Source organism: Brugia malayi (assembly GCF_000002995.4).
Source record: "Brugia malayi strain FR3 genome assembly, contig: Bm_v4_ChrX_scaffold_001, whole genome shotgun sequence".
NCBI classification, from domain to species: Eukaryota; Metazoa; Nematoda; class Chromadorea; order Rhabditida; family Onchocercidae; genus Brugia; species Brugia malayi.
Window position 1 is genome coordinate 23825152 of NW_025062479.1, and position 26001 is coordinate 23851152.

The 26001-nt window shown below is 25.8% G+C and overlaps 1 protein-coding gene across 1 annotated transcript; it reads right to left on the reverse strand.

The window, feature by feature from the left end:
• Nucleotides 1–552: 552 nt before the first annotated feature.
• Bma-pks-1 (Beta-ketoacyl synthase, N-terminal domain containing protein) lies at nt 553–24219 on the reverse strand (the record flags this gene model as incomplete). Its single annotated transcript, XM_043075935.1, has 6 exons — nt 553–745; nt 1097–1254; nt 1598–1789; nt 2764–12095; nt 12270–20315; nt 20391–24219. The coding sequence occupies 6 exons, from the start codon at nt 24217–24219 to the stop codon at nt 553–555; spliced, it is 21750 nt and encodes a 7249-aa protein (XP_042931869.1).
• Between the last annotated feature and the right edge of the window lie 1782 nt (nt 24220–26001).

Here is a 26001-nt window from a genome sequence, read left to right on the forward strand (position 1 = left end):
TTCTTGGTATTTTCATAATAATTATCTTTGTATTTAAAATTTTTCAGTTGATTTTTTTCTTTTCATTTCAACTTTTGAAATAGTTTTTTTTTTCTTTTTTTTTTTTCTAAATTTGATTGATTTTTTTAGTGTTGTTAAGTTTATAAAATATTTTTCGATGCTTATTTGAAATACGGTTGATTTTTTTTTTTTTTGATTGGAAAAATAACTACTGGTAAAAATTGTTTAAATTTTATGAAGAGTAAATATTGATATTCATATTATGAATGCTTTGATAAATATTCGTAATTTTGAATGTTTAAGCATTTCATTGTTTGTTTTTAATGCTTTCATTTGCTATTCAAAAATTTTTTTTGTTGATTTTTGCTTATTACATATGATAAATGCATTGTATGAACAATTTAGCAATTATTTTGCTTCTTAAAAAAGAAAGAAAATTTTATCATATGATTAATTATATTATAAATAAAATGTGAAATTATTATAAAGAAAATAGAATTAAATTTGAAATTATTATAAAAAAAAAAAAAAATTAAAAAATTAAAGGATCATTTAAGACTGTTCAACTATGATTCCATTCATAGCATAAATGTAAGCAAAAATACGGGTCAACAAGGTCATATTATGTTGCTGTAACATCGAATCATGATCACCATCAACCAGAAATATATCCACTTTTTTCGTTGAAATTTTATGCCATCCATTTGAAATTAACGATTGTGTTTGTTGTTTGGAATTTAATTCTCTTAAAAAAGAAAAAAAAAAAATAATAATCAAAAATTATTCAGAAAAATATGAATGTAAAGAAGAAGGAAAGGAAGCAAATTAATTTTTCTCTCTTTTGAATAATATGAAACATTAGTAAATGATTAGCCTTTTTTTTTTCTCTCTCTCTCTCTCTCTCTCTAGATAGTTTAGTTAAATTATGAATTTCATGATTTTAAGTTTTTAATTATGAATTTCATGATTTTAAGTTTTTAATTATGAATTTTAAAAAAGAAACAAGAAAGAAGAAATCATTTTTTTTCTTAATGGTATATATTTGTTTATCACTAAGTTTATCACTGATTATAGCAAATGAAATTTGTTTACTTACCTTAGATGTGTTCGAAGAGGAGAATTTCCATGATCTTTTGCTTTTAAAAGGTAAATTTTGATTGAATTAATTGTAAATTGATGATTTTGTAGCATTTTAGTTAATTTCATCGATTTCTTAATATATTCCTCTTTATCTGGCAATCCTTTTAATTTTTCCTAAAAAATAAAAAAAATAATTTTAAAAAATGTAGTAATTATTTCTCTTACATTTCTGTACTATATGAGTAAATAAAATAAATTTTTTTTTTTAACAATTACTTCTTACTTCTTTTTCATCTTTGCTATATAAATAAGTAAGCTAAATCTTTACTATATGAATAAGTAAAGTAATTTTTTTTTTTTTTTTTGACAAAATAAAAGTTAAAAGTAAAGTAAATTTCTTTTTCTTTTTCTGACAAAATAAAAGTTAAAAGTAAAGTAAACTTTTTCTGACAAAATAAAAGTTAAAAGTAAAGTAAATTTCTTTTTCTTTTTTTGACGAAATAAAAGTTAAAACCACCTGAAGGTAGCATATGAGAGTATTCATATGTAAATTTTCAATACCAATACACCATGAATCAAGCATTATAACAAATAATTCTTTTTTATTATCTCGATTATTATTAAGTAATTCTGCAATTTCACGTGCCAAAATACCACCTAATGAATGTCCCATTAAATATATCGCATTCATTTGACTATGTTTAACAATCTAAATAATTTTAAAACTTTAATTAATTACATAAATTTAATTTAACAATGGAAATATTATTTTTTAAAAAAAGAAATTACGAAGCAAAAATAAATATTTTTTATCAACAAATAATTTCTTAAAATGGAAAAAAAAAAAAAAAAAAAAAAAACGAAGAGTTTCCATATTTTATAACAATTTGATAACTTTTTTTTTTGTGCCTAGAAAATTTTTTTTAAAGAAAACATATATGCAAATATTTATTTATTTTTTTATTTAACATATAACATATGTTGAATAATATAGTAAGGGTTTAAATCATTGAATGTGATAAAATTCTAATTTATTGATTAATGTAATAAAGGTTTAATTTATTGAACAATGTGATAAAATTCTAATTTATTGAATGATATTATAAAAGTTTAATTTTATGGATAATGTGATAAAATTCTAATTTATTGAATAATATTATAAAAGTTTAATTTATTGAACACTATGATAAAAGATGATAAAAGTTTAATTTATTCAATAATCTGATAAATTTATTGGATAATCTGATAAAATTCTAATTTATTGATTAATATGATCAAAGTTTAATTTTTTATTTTTTACAGACATATTTCACTTTTCATACTAGAAGTTTAATTTATTCAATAATCTGATAAATTTATTGGATAATCTGATAAAATTCTAATTTATTGATTAATATGATCAAAGTTTAATTTTTTATTTTTTACAGACATATTTCACTTTTCATACTAGAAGTTTAATTTATTAAATAATCTGATAAAATTGTCATTTATTGAACAATATGATAAAAGTTCAATTTATTAAATAATGTGATAAAATTCTAATTTATTGATTAATATTATAAAAGTTTAAAAATTTTAAATTTTCCAATAAAACTTTATGAAGATATATATATATATTTTACTTTTCATATCTAACTATAATGCAAATAATTTAAATAGGTGAAATTTTTTTTTTTTACTTACCTGTTTCGAGTAAAATGTTGCAAGTTCAATTAAACTATCCGATGGATAATACAATTCATATTCGATAGCATAAATATTAAAACATTGTGGTATAGTTGATACTAATCCAAAATATGAATAAATTGTACCAGCAATTGCATGTATCATATAAACATTACCAATTGATGTGACAGTTTCTCGAAGATTGACAAATTTTATCAAATTAAAATCTTGCAAAGGTACAGATAAATGATAATTTTGATAAGTGTAATCATTTTTTTCATTATAGCAAATATTCAGTTCTGTTTGTATGCTAGCAATAAGTGCTGCTAATGTTGGTTGACGATAGAATTGTTGAAAATTTAAAGTGAAATTAAATTTATCACGAAGTTTTTGTCGTAGAAGTATTAGTAGCAGAGAATGTCCACCAATTGTAAAAAAATTATCAGTGAGATTAATTTGTGATAAGCCAATTAATTGACACCAAATTTTTTGCACCTCTTGTTGTAATACATTATTAGTTTGAATTGATGCAATAATTTCATTATCATTATCAGTGGAATGATAATAATAATCATTTCTTATCATTTCATTTAATTTATTCACATCAATTTTTCCATTTCGATTTAATGGCATTCGTTGTAGCAAAATAATTTTTTTTGGTATCATAAAATGAAGTAAATTTTCATTCAAATATTGTCGTAATAAATCACAGTAATATTTACTATCAGTTTCTTTTTCAATAAATAATACCAAACTATCTAATTGTTCATTTTTTAAAACAATAACATTTCCAATTGTTAAATCCCATTTTCGTACTACAATTTCAATTTCAGTTGGTTCAAGACGATAACCATGCATTTTCAATTGTTTATCTTTACGTCCAAGAAAATGATATTTTTCACCAAATTTTATTACAAAATCACCAGTGTAATAAGCAATTAAATTACGTTTTAAAATTTCATCTTCTTTAGTATGAAATTTATTACATTTAAAAACATTTGAATTATTTAAATTTAAATAACCACGTGTTATACCATTACCACAAATTACTAATTCACCTTTAGCACCATTACATGTTAGATTATTTTCTGAATCTAATACATATGCAAATTCATTATTAATTACTGTTCCAATTATACGACCACATTCGTTTTCAAAAATGGTGCAATTATTTGTTAATGACCAAATTGTTGTTTCAGTTGGTCCATAAATTTGACATAAACAAATTCCCAATTGTAAACAACGATTAATTTGTTGATTGTTAATTGTTTCACCACCAACAAATAATTTTTCTAGTTGTTGCAACTGATTAATCTCATCATTATCAAACATATTAAATAGTGCTGCTGATAAGAATGCAAATTGTACATTCATTTCAATAATTTCATTTGTTGCATTAAGAATATTTGCTGCGCTAATTAAACAACAACCATTTGAAAATGTTGTAAAAATATTCATACAACTTACATCAAAAATTGTATTTACCGAATGATAAATGCGATAGTTAGGATGAAATGTTGTTTGTTGTGTTGATGCAACAATAAAATTAAGCAAATTTTGATTTGTAACACAAACTGCTTTCGGTTTTCCGGTTGTACCACTGGTAAATATTACATATGATAAATCAATACATTGTGAATATTTTTTCATCCGTTCATTTGCTAATTTTTTATTGCAATAAATCATTTTCCAATTTTTCGTATCAGTTTGTTGTTGTTGTTGTTGATTAGTAAATGCTGCAAATTGTTCCATGTTTAGCATTGGAATATTCAAATTTAAGTGCTTTTCTTGAACAATAATAATTGTTGCACCAATATCATGCACTAATTGTGCAATCATTGTGCTAGAATTTGCTGGATCAATTGGCGCATATGCAGCACCAATTAATTGCACTGCTAATAGCGGTGCTATTATTGCATTTGAATCAGCACATATTGGTATTATTGTATCAGCACGAATATTTTCACAACTATTTTGCAAATAAAATTGTGTTATTTGCTTAGAAAATACATCAATCATTTCGTACAGTTGTTGATAAGTAATTATTGTTTGATATGAATTGCAAAAAGCAATAAGCTTATCAGTATGTATTGCTTGTTGTTTGATAATATCAATAGCACTACCTGATAATACATCACAATAATGCATTTTACATTTGAAATTATACATTTCATTTTGAATACAATCATTTTTGCTACAAATTGATTTAAGTAATTTCAAATAAACAACAATCATTTGATCGATAAGTTGATTGGAATATTGATTTGCATTATAATTAATAGTAATTAATGGTCCATTATCATTATCATTTATTTCATCAATTGTAAATGCAAAATCAAATGCATCATTTGTGGTAAGTTGTTTTATTGAACATTTCACATTTGAAATTTCAATTTTTGGAAAATCAAGATTATGACGATAGTTAAAAAATATATTAAAAATAGGATGTTGATTTGTTGCAAATTGTCGTTGCTCTGTTGATAAATTAGCAACCAATAAATGAAATGGTAAATGTTCAAATGAACGAGCATCCTGAATTGCTGCTTTAATTTGCTCAAAAAGCATTTCATTTGTTACATTCATTTGAAAATTTTCAACAATTAAAATAATATTATTTAAAAAATAACCCATAACTAATTTCATTTCATCAACATTCATTCGACCAGATACCGGACAACCAATTATTATTGTATTATTATCATAATCATTCGAGAATTTACGAATGAGACATACAAATGCAGTAAGCATTACTGTATAAACAGTTTGTTGATAACGTTTAGCTGTTTCATTTACCTGCATCCATAGTGATAATGAAACATTGAAAATTTTTTGACGAATTAATTTTGTTATCAGAATTGCTGTTTTATGTGTGATAATTTGTGTTCCTTGTTGTTGTTGTTGTTGTTGAAATTTTGCACACAATCGTTTCAAATCATCATTTATCATTTGAGTAAAATTATCACTACGTTGCCATGCAGCAAAATGTGCTACATGATGTGATAAACGTTTAAATGTTACCGGAATATGCTCATTTGTTAGACAATAATGATAAAATTTGCTTAATTCATTAGCAAAAATAGTCATCGACCAACCATCAGTGATAATATGATGTTGACTTATCACTATCATATATTCATTTTTCATCTTATCACTGCTCTCACTACTACACATTGATAATAATCGAAATGGAATTTGTCTTAAATCCATTATATGATTTTTTTCATCATTTATCAATTGATAACGTTCATATTCATCTAACATTGGCCATAACATATGATAATAGGATTCAGTAAGTGATTGAATTTCCTGATAACATATATCATTTCTTATCAGAAATGTTGTTCGTAGTGATGTTTGTCGTGCAATTAGAAATAGAAATGCTTTATGCAAACTTTTAATGCAAATTAATCCTTGAAATGTTAGCAAAAAGCAAATATTATAGAGTGTTGGATGGTGTAATTCTCGTAAAATAAACATATTTTCTTGTGGATAACTTAATCGAATCATTTTTAACTTTTCAATACAATCAAACATTTTGTAATCTTTTAATTTAAATGAAAATTTTTGCTCATTTCTTTTCAATTTTGCATTTTGTAAAAAATGCAAAAACTGTTGAAATTGTGAATGTTGAAATAAATCATCCAATTTGCAATCAATTTGCAACATACAATTAATTTCCCAAATAATTTGCATACCATTTAATGAATGTCCACCTAATTGAAAGAAATCATCATGATCAATGATCTGTTCAACATTCAAATAATTCATCCAAATTTTTGCAATAACATTTTTAAATTCATTGCAATTCATTTTCATATTTTTTTCCTCCATTAATTCAGTTGCAAATTTATCATTTAATGTAAAATTTAATTTACGAATTTCCTGAATTATTTCATTTGGATTAATAAATGAAACAGCAATTAATCCTTGTTGATACAAACATTTTTTTATCATTTGTTCAGCATCATTTACTGATAATGAATATTTCATGATCAGGTTTGCTACAGGATTTTGACTTTTATTTTTGTCGCTGTTATAATTGCTAAGCATAGTGCTATCTCTCCAACCGGTCCATTGTACGGTTGTAATTTTTTGAACATTCCGGAATTTTTGCTCACTGCATATATCAAGAAAAATATTTGATGCTGCATAATCACTATTACCAGGTATGCCAAATAATGCATTCATACTGGAATTAAGAATTAAACTTCGAATATTGATATTATTTTCATGTAAAATATTGATTACATTACGAATACCACAAATTTTTGGTTGCAAAACAGTTTGTAATTCATTGAAATTTTTGTCAAATTTAATACTACGATCAATTTTTCCAGCTGCTGCATGTATGATAACATTGATTTGTTTATGTTGTGACATTATTTGTGTCAATAAATGTCGCACATCATCGTTGTTTGTCACATCAATGTCATATGCAAAGAATTTATGTTGCTCATTGTTAACATCAACAATTGCTGCTACATTTGTCTGATTAACTTTTTTAGACATTTCCAAATTTCGTAAAATTTTCCATTGATTAATTTTATTTTGATGTTGTTGAAAGTGTTTTGTAGCATTTGGACAAGCAATACAAATTGTTAAATTGTTAAAATTTTGACAAAGAACATTTGCAAATGATTGTCCAATGCTACCAAATCCAAAAATTACAATGATATCAGCATTTTGAATCAGACAACAATCATTCTTATCAATTATTGATTGTTTCTCATTTCCAATCAAATAATTATCACATTCAGTTAATTTTAATTGATAGGAAAAATACTCAAATTTATCATTTACAAAATTTCGAATTAATGCAAAATTAGCATGATGCAATTGAAGTAATTGTAATGCATCAAATAAATTAATTTCTGATGTGCAAAGAATACATGCAGCTTTCATTGATCTTTTTGTCATTACAAATTCTCGTATTGGTCCAAGAACAGTAAATATTTCCGGTTCTGCATTCCAATCAATACATGTCAGAAATTTTAAATCAATCATATTTTGTGTAATAATTGTTAAAATCCAATATACAGAATAAAAACTTGTTAATAAATATGAATCACTGCTCTCATCAGTTTGTAAATTTACCGGAAAATTCCATGCATGAATTATAGTATCATAATAAAAATTATTACTGCGAAGAAAATTAGCTAATTCATAGTACGATTGTTGATTATTTGAATTAATATAAATATTATCATTTATTACATTAATATTTCCGGTTAATGATATTGTATCATTAAAAATACACTGCACCGGTACAAATAAATTATGTAGCATTGAAAGAAATTTATCAATTGAATTTGTCCTTCTTTGTGATACAAATAATAAAACTCCTTTTGGTAATTGTTGTTGTTGTTGTTTTGTTGTATATTTACATGATAACCAACATGATTCATACAAATTTACATCAATATTTTCACTCGTCCATTTCACTGTTTGTTTCTCCCAGCAAATATTTTTTTCAAATTGATAATTTGGAAGAAATTTATCAAAGCTATAATTGCCACAAATTTTTTCCCAATTTAATTCATAACCTTTCATCCATAATTTTGTTGCAATATGAAGTAAATTACCTGTATCATAACCTTTTTCATATTGTTTCTTTGATGGTATTGTTGAAATAATATCAATTTTGCATTGTTTATTAGCATTTAATAAACTTTCCAAAATACCTTTTGGACCAATTTCAATAATTATTTTAATTTGATCGCTTAAATTTGCAATACATTTATCAAGTCGAACAGCATAACGCATATGTTCAATCATATATTTAGCATCAAAATGCTTAATTAATTCACCATTAATATTTGATAAAATTTGTTTTGTTGGCTTTTGAAAAGTGAATTTTGCCAAAAATTGCTCAAATTCATCAAGTATTGAATTCATAAATGAACTATGAAAACCATAATTTGTTGTTAGCTCTCGACAATGTATTTCATTAATTTCCAACAATTGCTTAAATGCATCAATTGTTTTAGGTTTACCAACAAAACATTTCAAATTTGAATGTAGATGAGCTGAAATTTCAATTGTTTCAGGAATTTGCAAGCATTTTTTATTGCTATTCAAATGTTTGTTATAAATTGCACAATTTACAGCTAACATTTTAGCATTTTCTGTTTTTGCAATCAAACATCCACGTTTGAAAATAATCATTAATGCTGTTTCAATATCAAAAACATTAGCTTGTACAGCAGCAACATATTCACCTAAACTATGTCCAATCATAATACAACCATCAATTTTCCATTCTTTTAATTGTTCCATTAAAGCATAGCAAATAATAAATGTAGCTAATTGTGAATATGGTTGCTTTAAAAGCATATTTTCCATTGTTATTGTTTGTTGTTGGTGTTGTTGTTGTTGTTGTTGTTGTTGTTGTTGTTGATGAATTATATTTTCAAAATTTACACCAATTAATTTACTAGCAATATGAAAACATTTTTTCATTACATTACAAAATGTTTGATTATATTTCATTGCTTCAAAACCCATATTTAAATATTCCAATCCTTGTGGTGCAATATAGAATGCAATATTTTCACATTTTAAATTAATTATTTTTTCAATTTTAACAGCATTTTTTAATTCATTTTTAGCATCGCTAATTGTTCGTACAGTAATACCAAATCGATATTGAAAATGTTCACGATAATTTTGCAATGTACTTGCAATTTGATTTAAATTCATTTTCATTTGCAAATAATTACCAATGCAATTACAAAGTTGCATGCATGCATTTTTACTTTTACCAGTTATGATTAATGCATAAAAATAATGATTATTATTTGATTGATATGTTGATAAGAAATGATTATTATCATTTTCAATGATTAGATGCGCATTTGTACCACCAATACCAGATGCATTTACAGCTAAACGTAAAATTTTCTTCTCAATTTCAATATTACATTTGGTAATTTGAAAGCTAACATCGCTTAAATGTTCATTAAATTGTTCAAAATTAATTTGTCTTGGAATAATTCTCATTTCAGCAATTTTGCATAATTTTATAATTGCAGCAATACCAGCACCAGCTAATGCATGTCCAATATTTGCTTTAACAGAACCAATTAATGTGTCACGTTGATAACACTGTGACATTGCTGTAAGTTCAATTAGATCACCTGTTATTGTACCACTACCGTGACATTCAATATAATCAATTTCATTTGTGTCACACATTTCAATTGCTTTTTTGATACAGCTTTGTTGACCAGTAATATTTGGTGCCATAAAGCTTGACTTTAATAAGCCATCATTTGTAATTGCATAGCCAATTATATTACCTATAACAGGTATGTTCATTTTTTGAGCATCATTTAATCGTTGTAGTACAATAACACCAACTGCTGAACCTCGAACTGTTCCACTGGATTGTTGATCAAATGGACGACAGTGACCATCAGTTGATAGTATCATTCCATGTTTTAAGCTATTATTATTATTACTATTGTTACCTGTATAAGGTAATGCTAATGATACAGCACCAGCAAGTACAATATCACATTGATTTTGTTTTAGTAAATTAATTGCTTGTACAATAGCAATAAGTGCAGTGGAGCATGCTGAATAAACAGCAAATGATGGACCATTTAGATTGAGCAAATGACTGGTCCATGTAGCAATAAAATCTTTTTGATTAATCTCGTATAAATTTTCAATACCACCAATGCAACGTGATTTCACGTGATACTCTGATGGTTCAGCACCAACAATAACACCAATTCGTAATTTATCTCGAATACGTATAAGACCAGAACGTTCTAGAGCAATATATGCATGCTCAACAAATTTACGAATTTGTGGATCAATATAATTTGCATCACTAGATGTTAAATTCCAGAATTGATAATCAAATTTATCTAAATCAGGCATTATACCAATTCCTTCTATCATTTCTTCATGATCATTTATTTTTGTTCGTTTTTGTTGCTCAATTAATTCTTGACCATCTAGCAAAGAGCGCCAAAATATCTCATCATTAGATGCGCCAGAAAATGCACCTGAATAACCAATAATTGCTATCTTATCATTTTTATCATTTTTCATACGCTTATCATTTTGTAATTTATTATCATTTATTAGCATATTTTGTGCTAAATATTGTGATAATGTTTGAACAGTTGAATATTCATAGAAAATTGCAATTGGAATATTTAAATTTAATCGTTCATTAAGTAATTTTTGCATTTCGGTAATCATTAATGAATCAATTCCCATTGACATAAAACCAATATCAAATTTAACATCTGTTATACCACTTACTTCCATAATACAATTATTGATTATTTCAGTGAAATTTTTTTCGGATCCAGAAATTGAATGCAAATTATTTTGTAAAATAAATTCATCTCCCTTGTTGTCGTTATTGTTGTCGCTATTGTTGTTATTGTCGTCGCTATTATTGTTATTGTTGTTGTTGTTATTGTCATTATTAATGGAAATATTTTCCAAAAATTTTCTCAAATATGGACGTTTTTTTTGAAGTATATCAAAATTAACACTCATTGCTATATGATGACCTTTACTAGAAAGTAATTTGTAACATAGTTGTGTCACCTGTTCTACCTGTAATAATTTCCAACCACTGGTCTGAATTTGTCGTCTAATTTTAGCCATATGTTCACCGGCCAAAAATCCTTGACCATCCCATGGTCCCCAACTAATGACCAATCCATTTGGTACATTTTTTCGCATCAAATATTCCATAAGTTCATTAGCAACAACATAATTAGCTTGTCCAGCAGAGCCAAGAATTGTTGCAGCTGATGAGAATGCAACAATTTTTTGAATTGAATACAATCTTGAAAGTTTGATAATATTTTGTAAACCTAAAACTTTTGGTTGACAAACCATTTCAAATAATTTCACATTCATATTTTCCATCAAACAATTGCTTACTGTTGCTGCACAATGAAAGATCATATCAAATGGCGCAAATGTCGCAAAAATTTTTTCCATTTGCATATAATCAGTGCAATCTGCCTGTATTGTTCTAATTATTGAGCCATTCTTATCACTGCTACATGTATTAAGCATTGTTCTTGAGATAGCAATCGCTAAACGTGGTTTTAAAATTTCAATTAATTTTCCTGCTATTCCTCGAATATTTCCTGTTATCAGTATTCGATCAGTATTTCTTATCTGTTCCACAATTAATTCTTTATCATTCATTTCTTGCATTCTTTCAACAAATCGATTACCGCCACTGTAACAAATTATTTCATTGATAAAATTTTCATCCCAAATTTCATACAAAATTTGCTTATCAATAATATCAGTATGAATAGCTTTAAAATTTACACTTGTCTCTTCCATTGCTAATGTTTTTAGTAAAGCTGAAAATGGCGCAAATAATCTTTCATTTTCATTGCTATTACTAATAGCAAAAACAATTAAGCATAATTTTGCATTATTATTGTTTCTGAAACAATTATTATTGTTATTGTTGTTGTTGTTATTGTTGTTGCTGCTGTTTACCAGAATTTTCCATAAATTAATCACCAGCATACTTTGTTTTATAGTATTTTCCAATAAATTTTCCTCATCAATTATCCATTCAAATATCAATTTTGTACATTGATGCAAATGAAATTGTTTTTTAATCCTAACAATATCATCATTATCATTTATCTTGGTGACAAATATAGCTTGTTGTCCTAGAATTGTTGTTGTATCGGTTAGATTAATAGCAATAAATGGCATAGTTTGTTCCGGATCCGGTAGTAAACATTTCTTTTGAACTAACTTATACAGATAGTGAGAATTGATCAAATCCGTTTTAGTATTATCAAAATTATTACTGTTAAATTGATCAATTATAGGATTTACACTTTCGAGATTTTTCGTCTGCTCAGACATTTCCAATTGCAAATTTGAAAAGTGAATTTCAGTATGCAATGAATTACAATCATTAATTTGCATATTACAATCAGTAAATGGCCAATATTTTTTCTTGGAATATTCGGCATCCGGTATGAGACATGTTTTAACTGTCTGATCATTAAGCATTTTCCAATTGATATCAATAAAATGCACATATAGTTGACAAATTATTTCCACAAATTGATTGCTAAATGTTTTTTTCAAATTACTGCCAAATTTCATTTTAGGTTTTTCAATTTGTAAAGTTGATATGCTTAAAATACAATCGAAATTATCAGAAATTATTTCTTCCTGTATTTCAAAATTGCAACATTCATATGACATTCCTTTTTGATAATTTCTTCTTATCACTTTAGCAATAATTTGATCAATTCTATTCGTTGCAATAATTATTAATGGTTTTACACCAATTACAAATAGAAATGTAAGCAATGAAATTTTTGAAATATATTCAAATGCATTTTGTTCATCTAATTTTGTTGTTGTAAAATTATTTGTGCATTTATAAATTTTGAGATATTTGAGGAAAATTTTTCGAAATGAACGATATGATATGTATAATTCAGCAATCATAGCTGGTTCCGGTTTTCCTTCCATTTTAAAAATAATTTTAGTCCATTTTTGTGATTTTTTAAACATTTCCACAAAAGACATCCATTTTTGTGTATGCTGTTTAATTGGCATTGCTATTCGATATTTTCCGGTAGATAAATCCGGTGAATTTTGTAACATTGCACAGACTGTTGTAAGATTGTAGCATGCATTTTCTACATACATTTTTAATTTTCCGGAAATTAATTTAAGTACTTCTAAATTATCACCTGAATATGAAATGATAGATGGAGAATGATTGGTTGATAGCATTTGCTTTATCATTGATTGTTTTGATCTTTTTACATCATTTTGCAATTGTTCTCGATTTGATCTTCTGAGAACGATTGATGTATTGGTACCACTGAAACCAAAACTATTTATGAGTATATCAATGGTACCATTTGGTAATTCTTCACCAATTACCGGTACAATTAATGAACCACAATCATTTATGATATTTCGATTTAACAATTTGAAATGTTGCATTGATGGTAGATAGTTATGATTGCATGCTTCAAGCACCATAATTAATGATGCAGCACCGGCTACAGCTTCACAATGACCTATTGAACTTTTGACCGATGTAATATGAATCGATTGAGCATCATTATCATTATCATTATTATCAGCCAAAGCATTTAAAATAGCTTTTGCTTCAATTGGATCACCTAATGAGGTACCTGTTGCATGTGCTTCCACCCAATTTATCACTGACTTATTTACTCGTTTCTTACAAACTTTACTCATTAATTCATATTCACTTATTCCATTTGGTACTGTAAGCGCATTTGATCGTCCATTATGTCGCATACCGTATGCTTCAATTGTAAATTTAAAATCATTTTGATGAATTGCAAATGTTTCACTTTTTAAATTCAAATTTTTTCCATGAATTAATATCATAGCAGCACCATCTGATCGAACATATCCATCTGCATCCACATCAAATACCTTACAAAAATTTGTTTCACTAAGCATTTGAGCATTCTGTAAGACAGTTGTTGATTTTAAATTTAAAATTATATTAATAGCACCAACAAGTGCCATACGACAATTACCCTGTTTAATATTATCACATGCAACAGTAAGTGCAGAAGCAAATGATGAACATGCTGTATCAATTACCATTGTTGGTCCATTTAAATTATACCAATAAGCAATACGTCCTGCTAAAGCACTTTGATTTGTACCTGTACTCAGGTATGAATTTGCATCATTAATTTCTGCATATGCTTTTTGTGCAAAATCATTTGAGCTAACACCAATAAAAACACCTGTTTCATTAGTTAATTCTTTCAAACCTGTTTTTTCAATTAATTTTTGTGTCAACTCTAATAGAATACGTTGTTGAGGATCAATGTAAATTGCTTCTTTAGGTGTAATACCAAATTTTGATGGTTCAAACATTGTTATATCAGTTTGAAATTTTTGAATATTATCAGTTGAATGAGAATTGATTCCTGCTTTCAAATTATTCCATAATGATGCACAATCAGTTGCAGAATTAGGAAATTGACCAATATAGCTAATAATTTCAATTTCTAATATTTTATCTTGAATAGATAATTTCTTATCTGTGCTAATTTCATCTGTTAATTTACTAACAGTATTAGTTGGAGTAATTTTGTTATCACTTGTAGTGTTATCACACTTATCACTGCTAGCAAAATGGTTCATTTCTTTGTTAGCAGAATATTGTGATTGTGAATGATTGCAATGTTTTGTTGATATAATAGACTTATTAGCACTAATATCAATTGCTTTAACATTATGTAAAATAATAATTTCACTATCATTATCATAAATAATAACTGATCCTTTGATAATATTATCAGTACGTTTTGTGATAATTCCATATGCATGAAAATAATTGCTTTTTGTACATATTGCATTATAATTGATGATAATATCATCAATTGCAAATGGAATATAAACTGATAATTTGTTCGTATTGAGAAGTGCAGCAGAAAGTAATTGAAGTGAACCATCAATAAGTCTTATCAGATCATTATCATTTATCAATAATGCACTAATATAACAATCTTTACGATATATTTCACGTAATATTTGAAAATTTGGTCCATATTGTAAGCCATTTTTTCGCATTATTTCATAAAATAATTGATGCGATAAATTGTGCATTTTCATTTTGAATTGTTTACATTTAATTTGTAAATTTTTTAATGCATTAATTTGTTTCATTTTTTCAACAATTATTTTACGCTTTTCATTACCTAATCGACAACTGCAATAATTATTATCACTGCTATCTGTTAGCAATAATTCTGTTTTGATAAATTTCACATTAATTTTGCTTAGATTAGCAACAGTAATTCGTTTTTCCAATCGTAATGCTTCAAAAATAATCATTCTCCTTTCATCTGATAACTTATCATAATTCATTCTTTTCATTGCATCAATTTTTGCATCCAATAAATTTGTTGTATATTCAACAAATAGAACAATAATAAATGCAGCAGGTAATATTATAGCACCATGAAGACGATGCTCCTCAAATAATTTCATATTTTTTTTGTTCAACAATTTTTTCATCAGCATGCTTTTATCAGTGGAATTATTATCAGTGTTAATTTCATTGCAAATTTGTTCCCATTTAATTTTAACACCAAAATTTTGAAGTTGACATAATGAATGAATAAATGAGTCCATTTCATACATATTATTGCTAATTGATGATAATATTAAATTATCTGATTTAGAATTAATCATACTTCGTACAAATGTTGTCAAAATTTCACCATTACCAATTTCAAGCCATATATTCGTTTTATTTCTACGTAATGTTTCAATGCATTTTTTAAAATATACAGTTGAATTAATTGATGCAATTATTTGATTATCAATGAAATTAGTAGCATTGATTAATTCACCAGTGGAATAGCAAATAACATTTTGTTTTGTTTGTTTTTTCAATTTTATTTGTTTACATTCCATTTTATATTGCTCTAATAATGTGTTATCAATTACTGAGCTATGAAATGGATAGCAATCATCAATTATTGTAAATGAATAATGATGTAATTGTGCATAATGTATGCATAATTTAGCTGATTGATTATCACCTGATAAGATTATTTGCTTATCACTATTGATAGCTGCATAGTGCATTCCACTATACTGTTGTAATTTTGCACCATTTTCTTTATCATTAACAGCAATCATTTTACCCATTCCTCTGGTAAATTCAAGAATTTCACCACGTCGTATGACTAATTTTAATGCATCAATAAGTGATATTTGATTAGCTAATGTATATGCAACAATTTCACCAATACTATGTCCAACAAAATATGTCGCATTTACACCGCAATATTCATAAAATTTTGCAAGCGAATATGCAAAACAATAAATAATTGGTTGTGCATAATTTGTTTTATACAGCAACTCTCGATAATGCCAATGATAAATTACATCTCGAATATTGACACTTTTTTTAGCCATATATTCATTTGCAATATTTAATGTTTCATCAAATTTTTGTCGAAAAAATGGAAAAATAGAACTTAATTGTCTACCCATATTCCATATTTGACTTCCTTGTCCACTAATCATAAAGCATATAATTGCTTTTCGAGAATGCTCAATATTATTTGCAATAATAATTTCTTCTTGCAACAGTTTATATTTGAAACCCCAAATAATATGTAAATAATTATTGTTCCATTGTTTATTGCTACATGTAATCATCGTTGATCGATTTAATTGTTTGTGCAAATTATAAAAGCGAATTTGTTCGTTGTCTAATTTTTTGTTAGCTGTTGAATGAAGTGTAAAAAATTTAAAACTTTTAGCTATATTTTCTGAATAATCCATCAAATTTGCATGACAATTGCGCTCAATGCGCTCAGTAATTTCATCGTCAGAATATTCTTTAATACGATAGTATAATGATGCAATATAATGTAAAAGTTGATTGATTGTTGGATGCTCAAATATTGCTAATACATTTAAAGTTGGTTTTATTTCAATTTTTTCCGTTAACTTACTCACAAATTGATAAATTTTGAATGAATCAAGACCAAGATCCATAAAAGTTTGCTGATAATTTTCGATTGTTATCATATCACCAGTTAATTCCTCCAATATTTTGATCATTTCTAATTTGAGACAATCAATGTTTTTTTCTTCATTAATTCCTGTTTTATTTGCTGCTGCCGTATTTTTATTCCATTGCACCAAATTATCAGTTATTGATTGATTTTTGTCCAATTGATCACTTCGGTTTAACATCTGTTCCGAATTATTCTTTCCAATTATTTGTATATTATTATCATTTGCAGTATTGAGTAATACAGTAGCTAAATCAGGACGATAGTGTAAAATTTTCCGGATATCAATTTGTGCAATAATCATTCTTTCCGGTGCATAATCAATAGCAATTTGTAAATAAGCTAATGCTTTTTGCGTCTTCAAACCAATGAAACCAATTTCATTTAAAATTTTATTAGCCTTAATAGCCATTCCGGTTTCTAACCAATTACCCCAATTAATTATTGTTGCTGGAAGTTGTTTTGCTCGACGTTTAAGCATAATTTCATCAATAAAAGCATTAGCTGCCGAATAGTTACATTGGCCACGATTACCAATTAATGCAGAAATAGATGAATTAATAATAAAATGTTTAATTGGATGTAAACGACATAATTTATCCAACATTAATAAACCATTACATTTTGCATCAATTACAAGCCGAAAAGTTGAATGTGTTTGTTTGGCTGCTAATTTATCATGAATGCAACCAGCACTATGAATAATACTTGTTAATGTTACTGGTAATTTCTCAAAAAATTCTTGCACTTGCATTTTGCATGTTAAATCAACCGAAAATGCTCGTACGTCAACGCCCGTACGTTCACGCATTTTTTTCATTTCATCATTTTGCATTTCATTTGGTTCTTTTCTACCAAGCAAAAAAAGATGTGAAATATTTCGACGATTGTAACCGATATATTTAGCCATTTGCCAACCAATACCACCAAGACCACCAGTTATAAGCCATCTTTCTTTTAACAATGCATCATTTTTTATCACTGATAATTTTGATAATTGTTTTTTTGTATAATTTTTAAAATTTGAAATTTTTTGCAAAATAAAATTCCATTCATATTGCACTTTTGGATATAATTCAGCGCATAAACTTTTAGCAAATCCTAATGCAAATGCATTAGCATATCCAGAATTAAATTTGCTAGAAAATATAAAAATTTGATTTGATTGAATGATTATTATTTGTGTTAATTGAAGTAATACATCAACAAGATATTTTAGTGAAAAATTATTGCTTAATGCAAATTTGATCAAAATTTTTTTATGATCATTCAAATATGATAGCAAATAATGCTTGAAATTCACAGAATTTCTTCTATTAAAATGCAATATTTTGGCATTATCATCAATGCTTTGATATTTTTGCATTTTATCATTTACAATAATTATCAATTGATTATCTGATTTTTGTTTCAATAAAAATTCCTTATCAGTAATGATAACATTCATACAATCATTTCTTGACTGCTTCTTAAAGAATATTTGTGTATATGCATAATTATCATTATCATCCAGCATTGATGATAATGTATGCTTATCGTCCAGTCGAGATTCTCTAGAAGTCGAGAATTCTTCAAATGTAGTGATAGTGCCAGAATGCTTCACCATTATTTCACTTATCTTTTTATCATCTTTGTTATCAGTAATTTTTGATGATATTTTATGCTTATAAATTGCATCCGTTAACAGTTTAATATTGGAATAATTGAAAAGATCAACAGCACTAAATTGCAAATTAGGAAAATAAATTGTATTTAAACGATTAGCAAGATCAGTAATTGCTAATGAATCAAGACCAAGTTCAATAAATGATGCTGATAATTGCTTATTGCTAATTGGACAATTATCTTTACGAATATCTTCCACTGCATGTCGTACCTTATCAATGCATTCTTGATAAGTAACAAATGAAGTGCTGATAAATTGATCTGATTTTTTTTTCTTATCAATTTTCTCTTTTCGACCCTTTTTCATCTTATCAATCTTTTCATTACATTTATTATCACTGTTATTATCATTATCATCATCCAAATTCACACTTATCATTATCGTTTGATCATTTCCGCTATAAACGATAATTTTACGATTTGTAATTGCTAAATACACTGTTGATTCGGTTAAAAATGCTTGATGAAAATTTAAATTTTTAATGATAAATTTCTTATCACCATAAATATCATTTGGATTTAAAATATCACAATAGCATACACTTTGTATTATTGCTTCTAATATATGAAAAATTTGATAGCAACATTTTGCTACAAATATTATTTCATTAGAGGAAGTTGTAGAAGTACGAATAATTGTTTGATAAATTCCATCATAAATTATTCCTTTATTATTGAGAATTTCATAAAAATTTGGTTTGCTAATAAAACCATTTTTAATTTTATTAATATTTAATCGTTTCATTGTTGTTTCATGAACATTAAGAATAATATTTGCTTCACAAATAACACTTGTTGCACATGTTAATTTGATGTGATATTTGATATTTGAATATTTTGTAATTGTTGTTTTCATCCAATCATTTTCCTTCAACAAATATTTGTTCATTGTAAAATTATGAAAGTAATATTGCGATTGTTTGCTAATATTTTTTGTGAAAAATGTTAGCTGTAATGCTTGTATAATAGCATCACAGCAAATACCAAATGAAAAGCGCATTTGTCCATTGTATTTAAACGCCATCAATAATTTTGCATTTGTCATTTTGCTAATTTGATTAATAAAAATGCATTCATTTTGGCCTTCTTTCATCAATCGTCCAATTAACCAATGATCAATTGTTGGTGAATTTTTTGTAATCCAATATGATTCACGTTTAAATTGATAATTTGGAAGTGTAATTTGATAAGAAGATGTTGAATAGAGATGTTTCCAATTAATACAATTTCCATGTAAATATGATATTCCAATCATTTCCATTAATTCATATTCAAAATTTTTCTGATCTCTAATAATATCTAATTTATACCATTTATAACGATCAACGATTTGCTTCTTTGTTGCTGAAATTTTCTTCGTAAAAATTTGCATATTTGAATATATTTTATAATTGTTTACATTGGTAAATGCTAATTTACCTGTAATTAAATGTGCTGCTAGCAATGATAAATTATCAGTAGCATAAATAGCATTTAATTTAATGCCAATATCATTTAGAAAAGTAATTAAACTTAATAGGCCAGCTAAAATAATATCACAATAAGTTTGTGATAATTTTGCCAGAATTTGTTGCACAGCAAAATTTTTCATTAATGGAAGATAAAATTTATAAATCATTCTAAATTTTGGAAAATTTGAATGAAACCAAGAAAATAGATATATGTATGAATAATTTGATAATTTCAATCCTATCATTGCTTCTCCTTCTCCTCCTTTTCCGTCTTTATCATTTTTCATCACCAATTTTTGTATAATTTTTCTTTTATGTATGATAATAATAGCACGATAATGCATATGATTTCGATGAAGCGATGCTGTTGAACAAATATTAGCAATTATTTGATTGCTATTTTCAAGCATTGTTTGATAGCTTATCATTAGCATATTTAATGATTCCATACATTTTGCTGATAATGGACAAAGATATGTTTGCATTTTTGTTGTTAAATTTAATTTCATTTTTAATTGTTTATTATCAAATAATTTTTTACATTGTATTATTGCCATAGCATTTGTACCACCAATACCAAATGAACTTATTCCAGCTAATGCATTATTACACATCCATTCTTCACCAATAATAGGCAAATATAAATTTCCATTTTGTAAATTTTGTAAAAATTGATATGATCCATGCACTGGAATATAATCATTTTTAAATTGCAATAAAATTTTAGCTAAACCAGTAGCACCAGCAGCAGCTTCCGAATGTCCAAAATGTGTTTTAGCAGTGCTTATTAAGCATTGATGCTGCAAATTAGCTTGCAATGCTTTTAATTCAATTGCATCACCAATTATTGTACCAGTACCATGTGCTTCCCAATAATCAATCAATTGCTTTTCAGAAATTTCACTCAAACAATTTTGCAATAATTTTTCTTGTGCAAAACCATTTGGTGCTGTTAGTGAAATGCTTTTTCCATTATGACCAATTGTTGTTGAAATTATTCTTATCATACAATCATCAATTCTTTCATTATCAGTAGTATTACTACTAGTAGTAATATTATCAGCAGCAGTAGTAGTATTATCAGCAGTAGTAGTAGTAGTGATATTATCAGTAGTAGTAGTAGTAGTAGTGATATTATTTAATGTTAAAAGAAGTGCTACACAACCATCTGCTCTACCATAGCCATTTGATAATGCATCAAAGCTACGACATAAGCCATCATCAGCTAATAAATGACCATTAGCTCGTTGACCAATACTTTGTTCAGTTAAAATTAAATTAACACCTGCAACAATAGCAATTTTGCATTGTTCATTTTTTAATGCATCAATTGCTATTTGTAATGCAACTAAACTTGAACTGCATGCAGTATCAATTGTAATTGCTGGTGCATTACTACCAAACAAATAATTCAATCGTCCACTAACAATACTTGCACTTGAACCAAGCATTGATATAGCATCATCACATTTGACAATATTTGCATATTCATTTGACATAAAACCAATAAAAAAACCTGCATCATGTAAATGAATCATTCCAGCATTTTCCATACATTCATAAATACATTCTAAAAGTAAACGTTGTTGTGGATCGATTTTTTCTGCTTCACTTCTTGAAATACCAAAAAATTTTGCATCAAAATAGCTAATATTATTTGATAAGAAATTACCACATCGTATTGGTATACCATATTGTTGTCCATATGCTAAATTATCTCTACCATTAATACGATCATATGGTATTTTATCTGTCATCAAATCACCAATTTTAAGTGCATTCCAAAATTCTGCTGGATCAGTGATATTTTTTGGTAAACGACATGCAATTGATTTAATACATACAATTTTCTGATCATTTGCTAATATTTTTTCTAATTGTTCAAATTTTTTCATTTTTAATTTTTTTAATTCCATTTGATATGATGAATGTTTGTTTGCTTTGTTAAATGTTGATGAAAAATTTTGATCATTTTTCAATGATTTTAATATATGATTTGTTTTTATTGGAGAAAAATTGATAGCATTTGCTATAACAGTAATTTTATCAGTGATAAATTGAAATGAACCCTGAATTTGTCCATTTTTTAATTTAACTTTAACAAATGCTAATATATTAGCATTAGAATTATTGCTTCTTTCTCTTCTTCTTCCAATCGAAATTTCTTCCTCTTCGCTAATATTATCAGTGATAATCATTTGTTGTATATGAAATGGTACCAATGTGGTACCAGTCGATTTTACACCAAATTGTTGAATGTAAATAAAAACAATTGCTTGCATAGCTCCGTCGATTAACACGTCAAAATGTTCACTTGGCGTAAGTTCAACCGTACCATAATTTCCATTAATTAATAAATTTTTCACCGAACGAAATTCCGCATAATATTGATAGTAATACTTTTCCATTTCAGTATAAAATTCTTTTTCAGTTACTAATTTAGCATTTAATTCTGTTTCAATAGCTAATAATCGTTTATCAATGCTAGCAGAAATCCAATTATTACTTTTGTCAAAATATTTGACAATTTGACAATTTCTAACAAATTGAAATGTAACACATTGATGATTTTTATATGTAACAGTGCAAATATTAGCAGAAAATTGAATTTTAAAATGAATAAAATCATTTTCAGATGTAAAAATAACAGGAAATAAGAATGTTACATTTTTAAAAATGTAACGCTCATTTAAAAATGAGTTAAAAATAGTGATAAGTAGTGTAGCAGCTGATAAAATATTACAATTATGTATCAAATGAGCAAATAAATATTTTTCATCGTTCAAATTTATTTTAACATTGAAAATTTTTTCATTGACTGATAAATTTGTCATAGTTTTTTTTTCAATTAAAATTTTTTGTAATGCATTAAAAAGTTTGAAATTATTTTGATGTGCAATAAATGTTATAAAATCATCAAAATTTTCAATATGCTTCATTAAGCAATTATTATTTGTTGATCCAATTATCATAAATGATTTTAATTGATCATTTAAAAATTGTTCATTTTGCATTTCATTTGTAAGAATTGCTGTTATCAGTGTTTCCATATTTGATATGATTAGCTGCTCGATGTTAATTAGCGAAATTGCATTTTGAAAATTAATATCAATTTTTGATAGGATTGCATTAATTTGTTTAGCAATTATCAATTTATCACCACTGATCGTTGTTATCAGTGAATCGATCATTTTCCATGCAAAACATGCATCATCAAGTTTAATTGCATTTTTAGCAGCTAACATCATTAGTGTATCAATTCCGGAAACGATTATTCGTTCAGGATTATAGCCAATATGAAATAGTAATTTAATAAATGCATATGTTAGCGCACCACATTGCTCGATTGTTTCAATTGTCAAATCATTGTGACAAATATGAAATGCATCACAACATTGCTTGTAATACTGTTGAAAAGTATCTGATAATATCTGGAATGATGATAATGCTAATGTGCATTTTCTCGAGATATTTATCAGTAATCCCGGGATTTGCAAATTTTTGTTCCATTCAATACTTTCAAATTGTTTGCCATCGTTGCATTCTTCTTGCTTTTCAGTAATTGCATTTCCAGTATTTGTATTAATTTCAAATTTTAATCCTTTCTTTTTGCTATCGAAATTTTTTGATTTATTTTGATCGCATTCATTGTCACATTTAGTGTTCATTGCTTGACCATTGGTCATTTTGTTTCTTCCTTGATCGTTACACTCATTCCGTTGTTCTGGAATCTTCCAATAATTATTCCATTCTTTGGCATTATCCGGTATGTCTTCCGGATCATACTTGTGATCCATAATATCATCAGTAAAATAAAACGATATCCTGAATGTGTGAACTGATATTAACTGATATTAGGAGGGTAATTAATATAAAATGAAAATCAAAAATGAAATGAATGAAATATTTGAAATTTGAATGAAAAGCATTTAACTGATATTAGGAGTGTAATTAATATAAAATGAAAATCAAAAATGAAATGAATGAAATATTTGAAATTTGAATGAAAAGCATTTAACTGATATTAGGAGTATAATTAATATAAAATGAAAATCAAAAATGAAATATTTGAAATTTAAATGAAAAGCATTGAAGAATTAAAAATAGTAATTGGAAAATTAAAAAATGCCAAGAAAACGATAAAAATATTTATTACTGAAATTAAATAATTCATGAAATGTAATAATCTTTAAAAGTATTAAGATGCAACAAAATTATTATTTATTAAATATTAATTCGATTAATTTTTTAATTAGTTTTATAATAAAACAAAGACAATTTTTTTCTCCATAAAATTTGTTAACTATTTTAAATTTTTAAAAAGAAAAAAAAAAGAATTGAAAAAGAGAAGAAGACAAAATTATTACATTTTGTTAAATTAATTTTTTAAATATTTTTATAATAAGAACAAAGACGAGTTTTTTTCTCATAAAATTTGTTAATTATTTTAAATTTTTAAAAAAGAATAAACAGTAAAGCTCAAAGAAAAAAAGAATTGAAAAATGGAAGAAGAAGAAGAAATATTAATATTACTTGAAGAGATAAAAGAGTGGAAAAAAGAAGATAAAATAAAAAATGTGAAAGGAATAAATGCGCAAAATGTAAATGACATTTGCCGCTGAAACACTAACATTAAATAGTTTTATCTACAGTAGATTGAAAATTTGAAAAATTGAGGCAATTATTTGTAAAATAATGCTAATAAAATATCAATTCATCCACTTTTGCAATCTTTTCTCACTTTTTAGTTTTTCTTTTTTTTTGTTCCTTCAACAATTTAGAATTTAGTTTTGTATAAATTATATCAATTTTCTTTTTATTGCTTGAAGAGTTTATTTTTAACTTAGAACAATTTTGCAAGTAATAATTGAATTTATTAAAAATTGAATTTGAATTTTAAAATTAAAATCAAAATAATTTTTAGAAATAATTTGAGATAACGATGAATAGAATTACATTTATTTATATTTACTATTTATTATCATCAGAATTATTATTTTACTATTATTACAGCATACTTTACTTTACTTTATGATGCATAAATATCATAACTTTTTATTATTTTATTTTTGTCACTTAAAAAAAAAAAGAAAAATTTGATAATGGTTACTTTGATATGATAAAATATGACAAATAAGGATTGATAAAAGTGATATGATATGATATTTTATAATGTTTAAAATAGGAAAACAAAAATTATTCATATCATATGATTTCATTTCTAAAACATTTGTTTTAAATTAAATCGAGTAAATAATTTAAGTAAATTAAATTTAAAAAAAGGCATAATTCATTTAATGATTGAAAATTATCAGATTACAATTAAATTAAACTAACAATATCTGTTTCTATCTGTTTGCTTATCTGTCTTATCTCGAGAGTGTTAAAAATTTATCAACAATTTCAACAGAAGCAGATCACTTTTAGCATATTTTTCTTTATTATATTTCAATTTTAAATCAATTTTAAATTTATTAAAAATAAAAATAATTGTCAAAAATTTGTCAAATGTTCTCTAGCTATTATAAATTTATTGACTTTTTAAGTTTTAGTTTAGAAAACAAATAGAAAGATGAAAA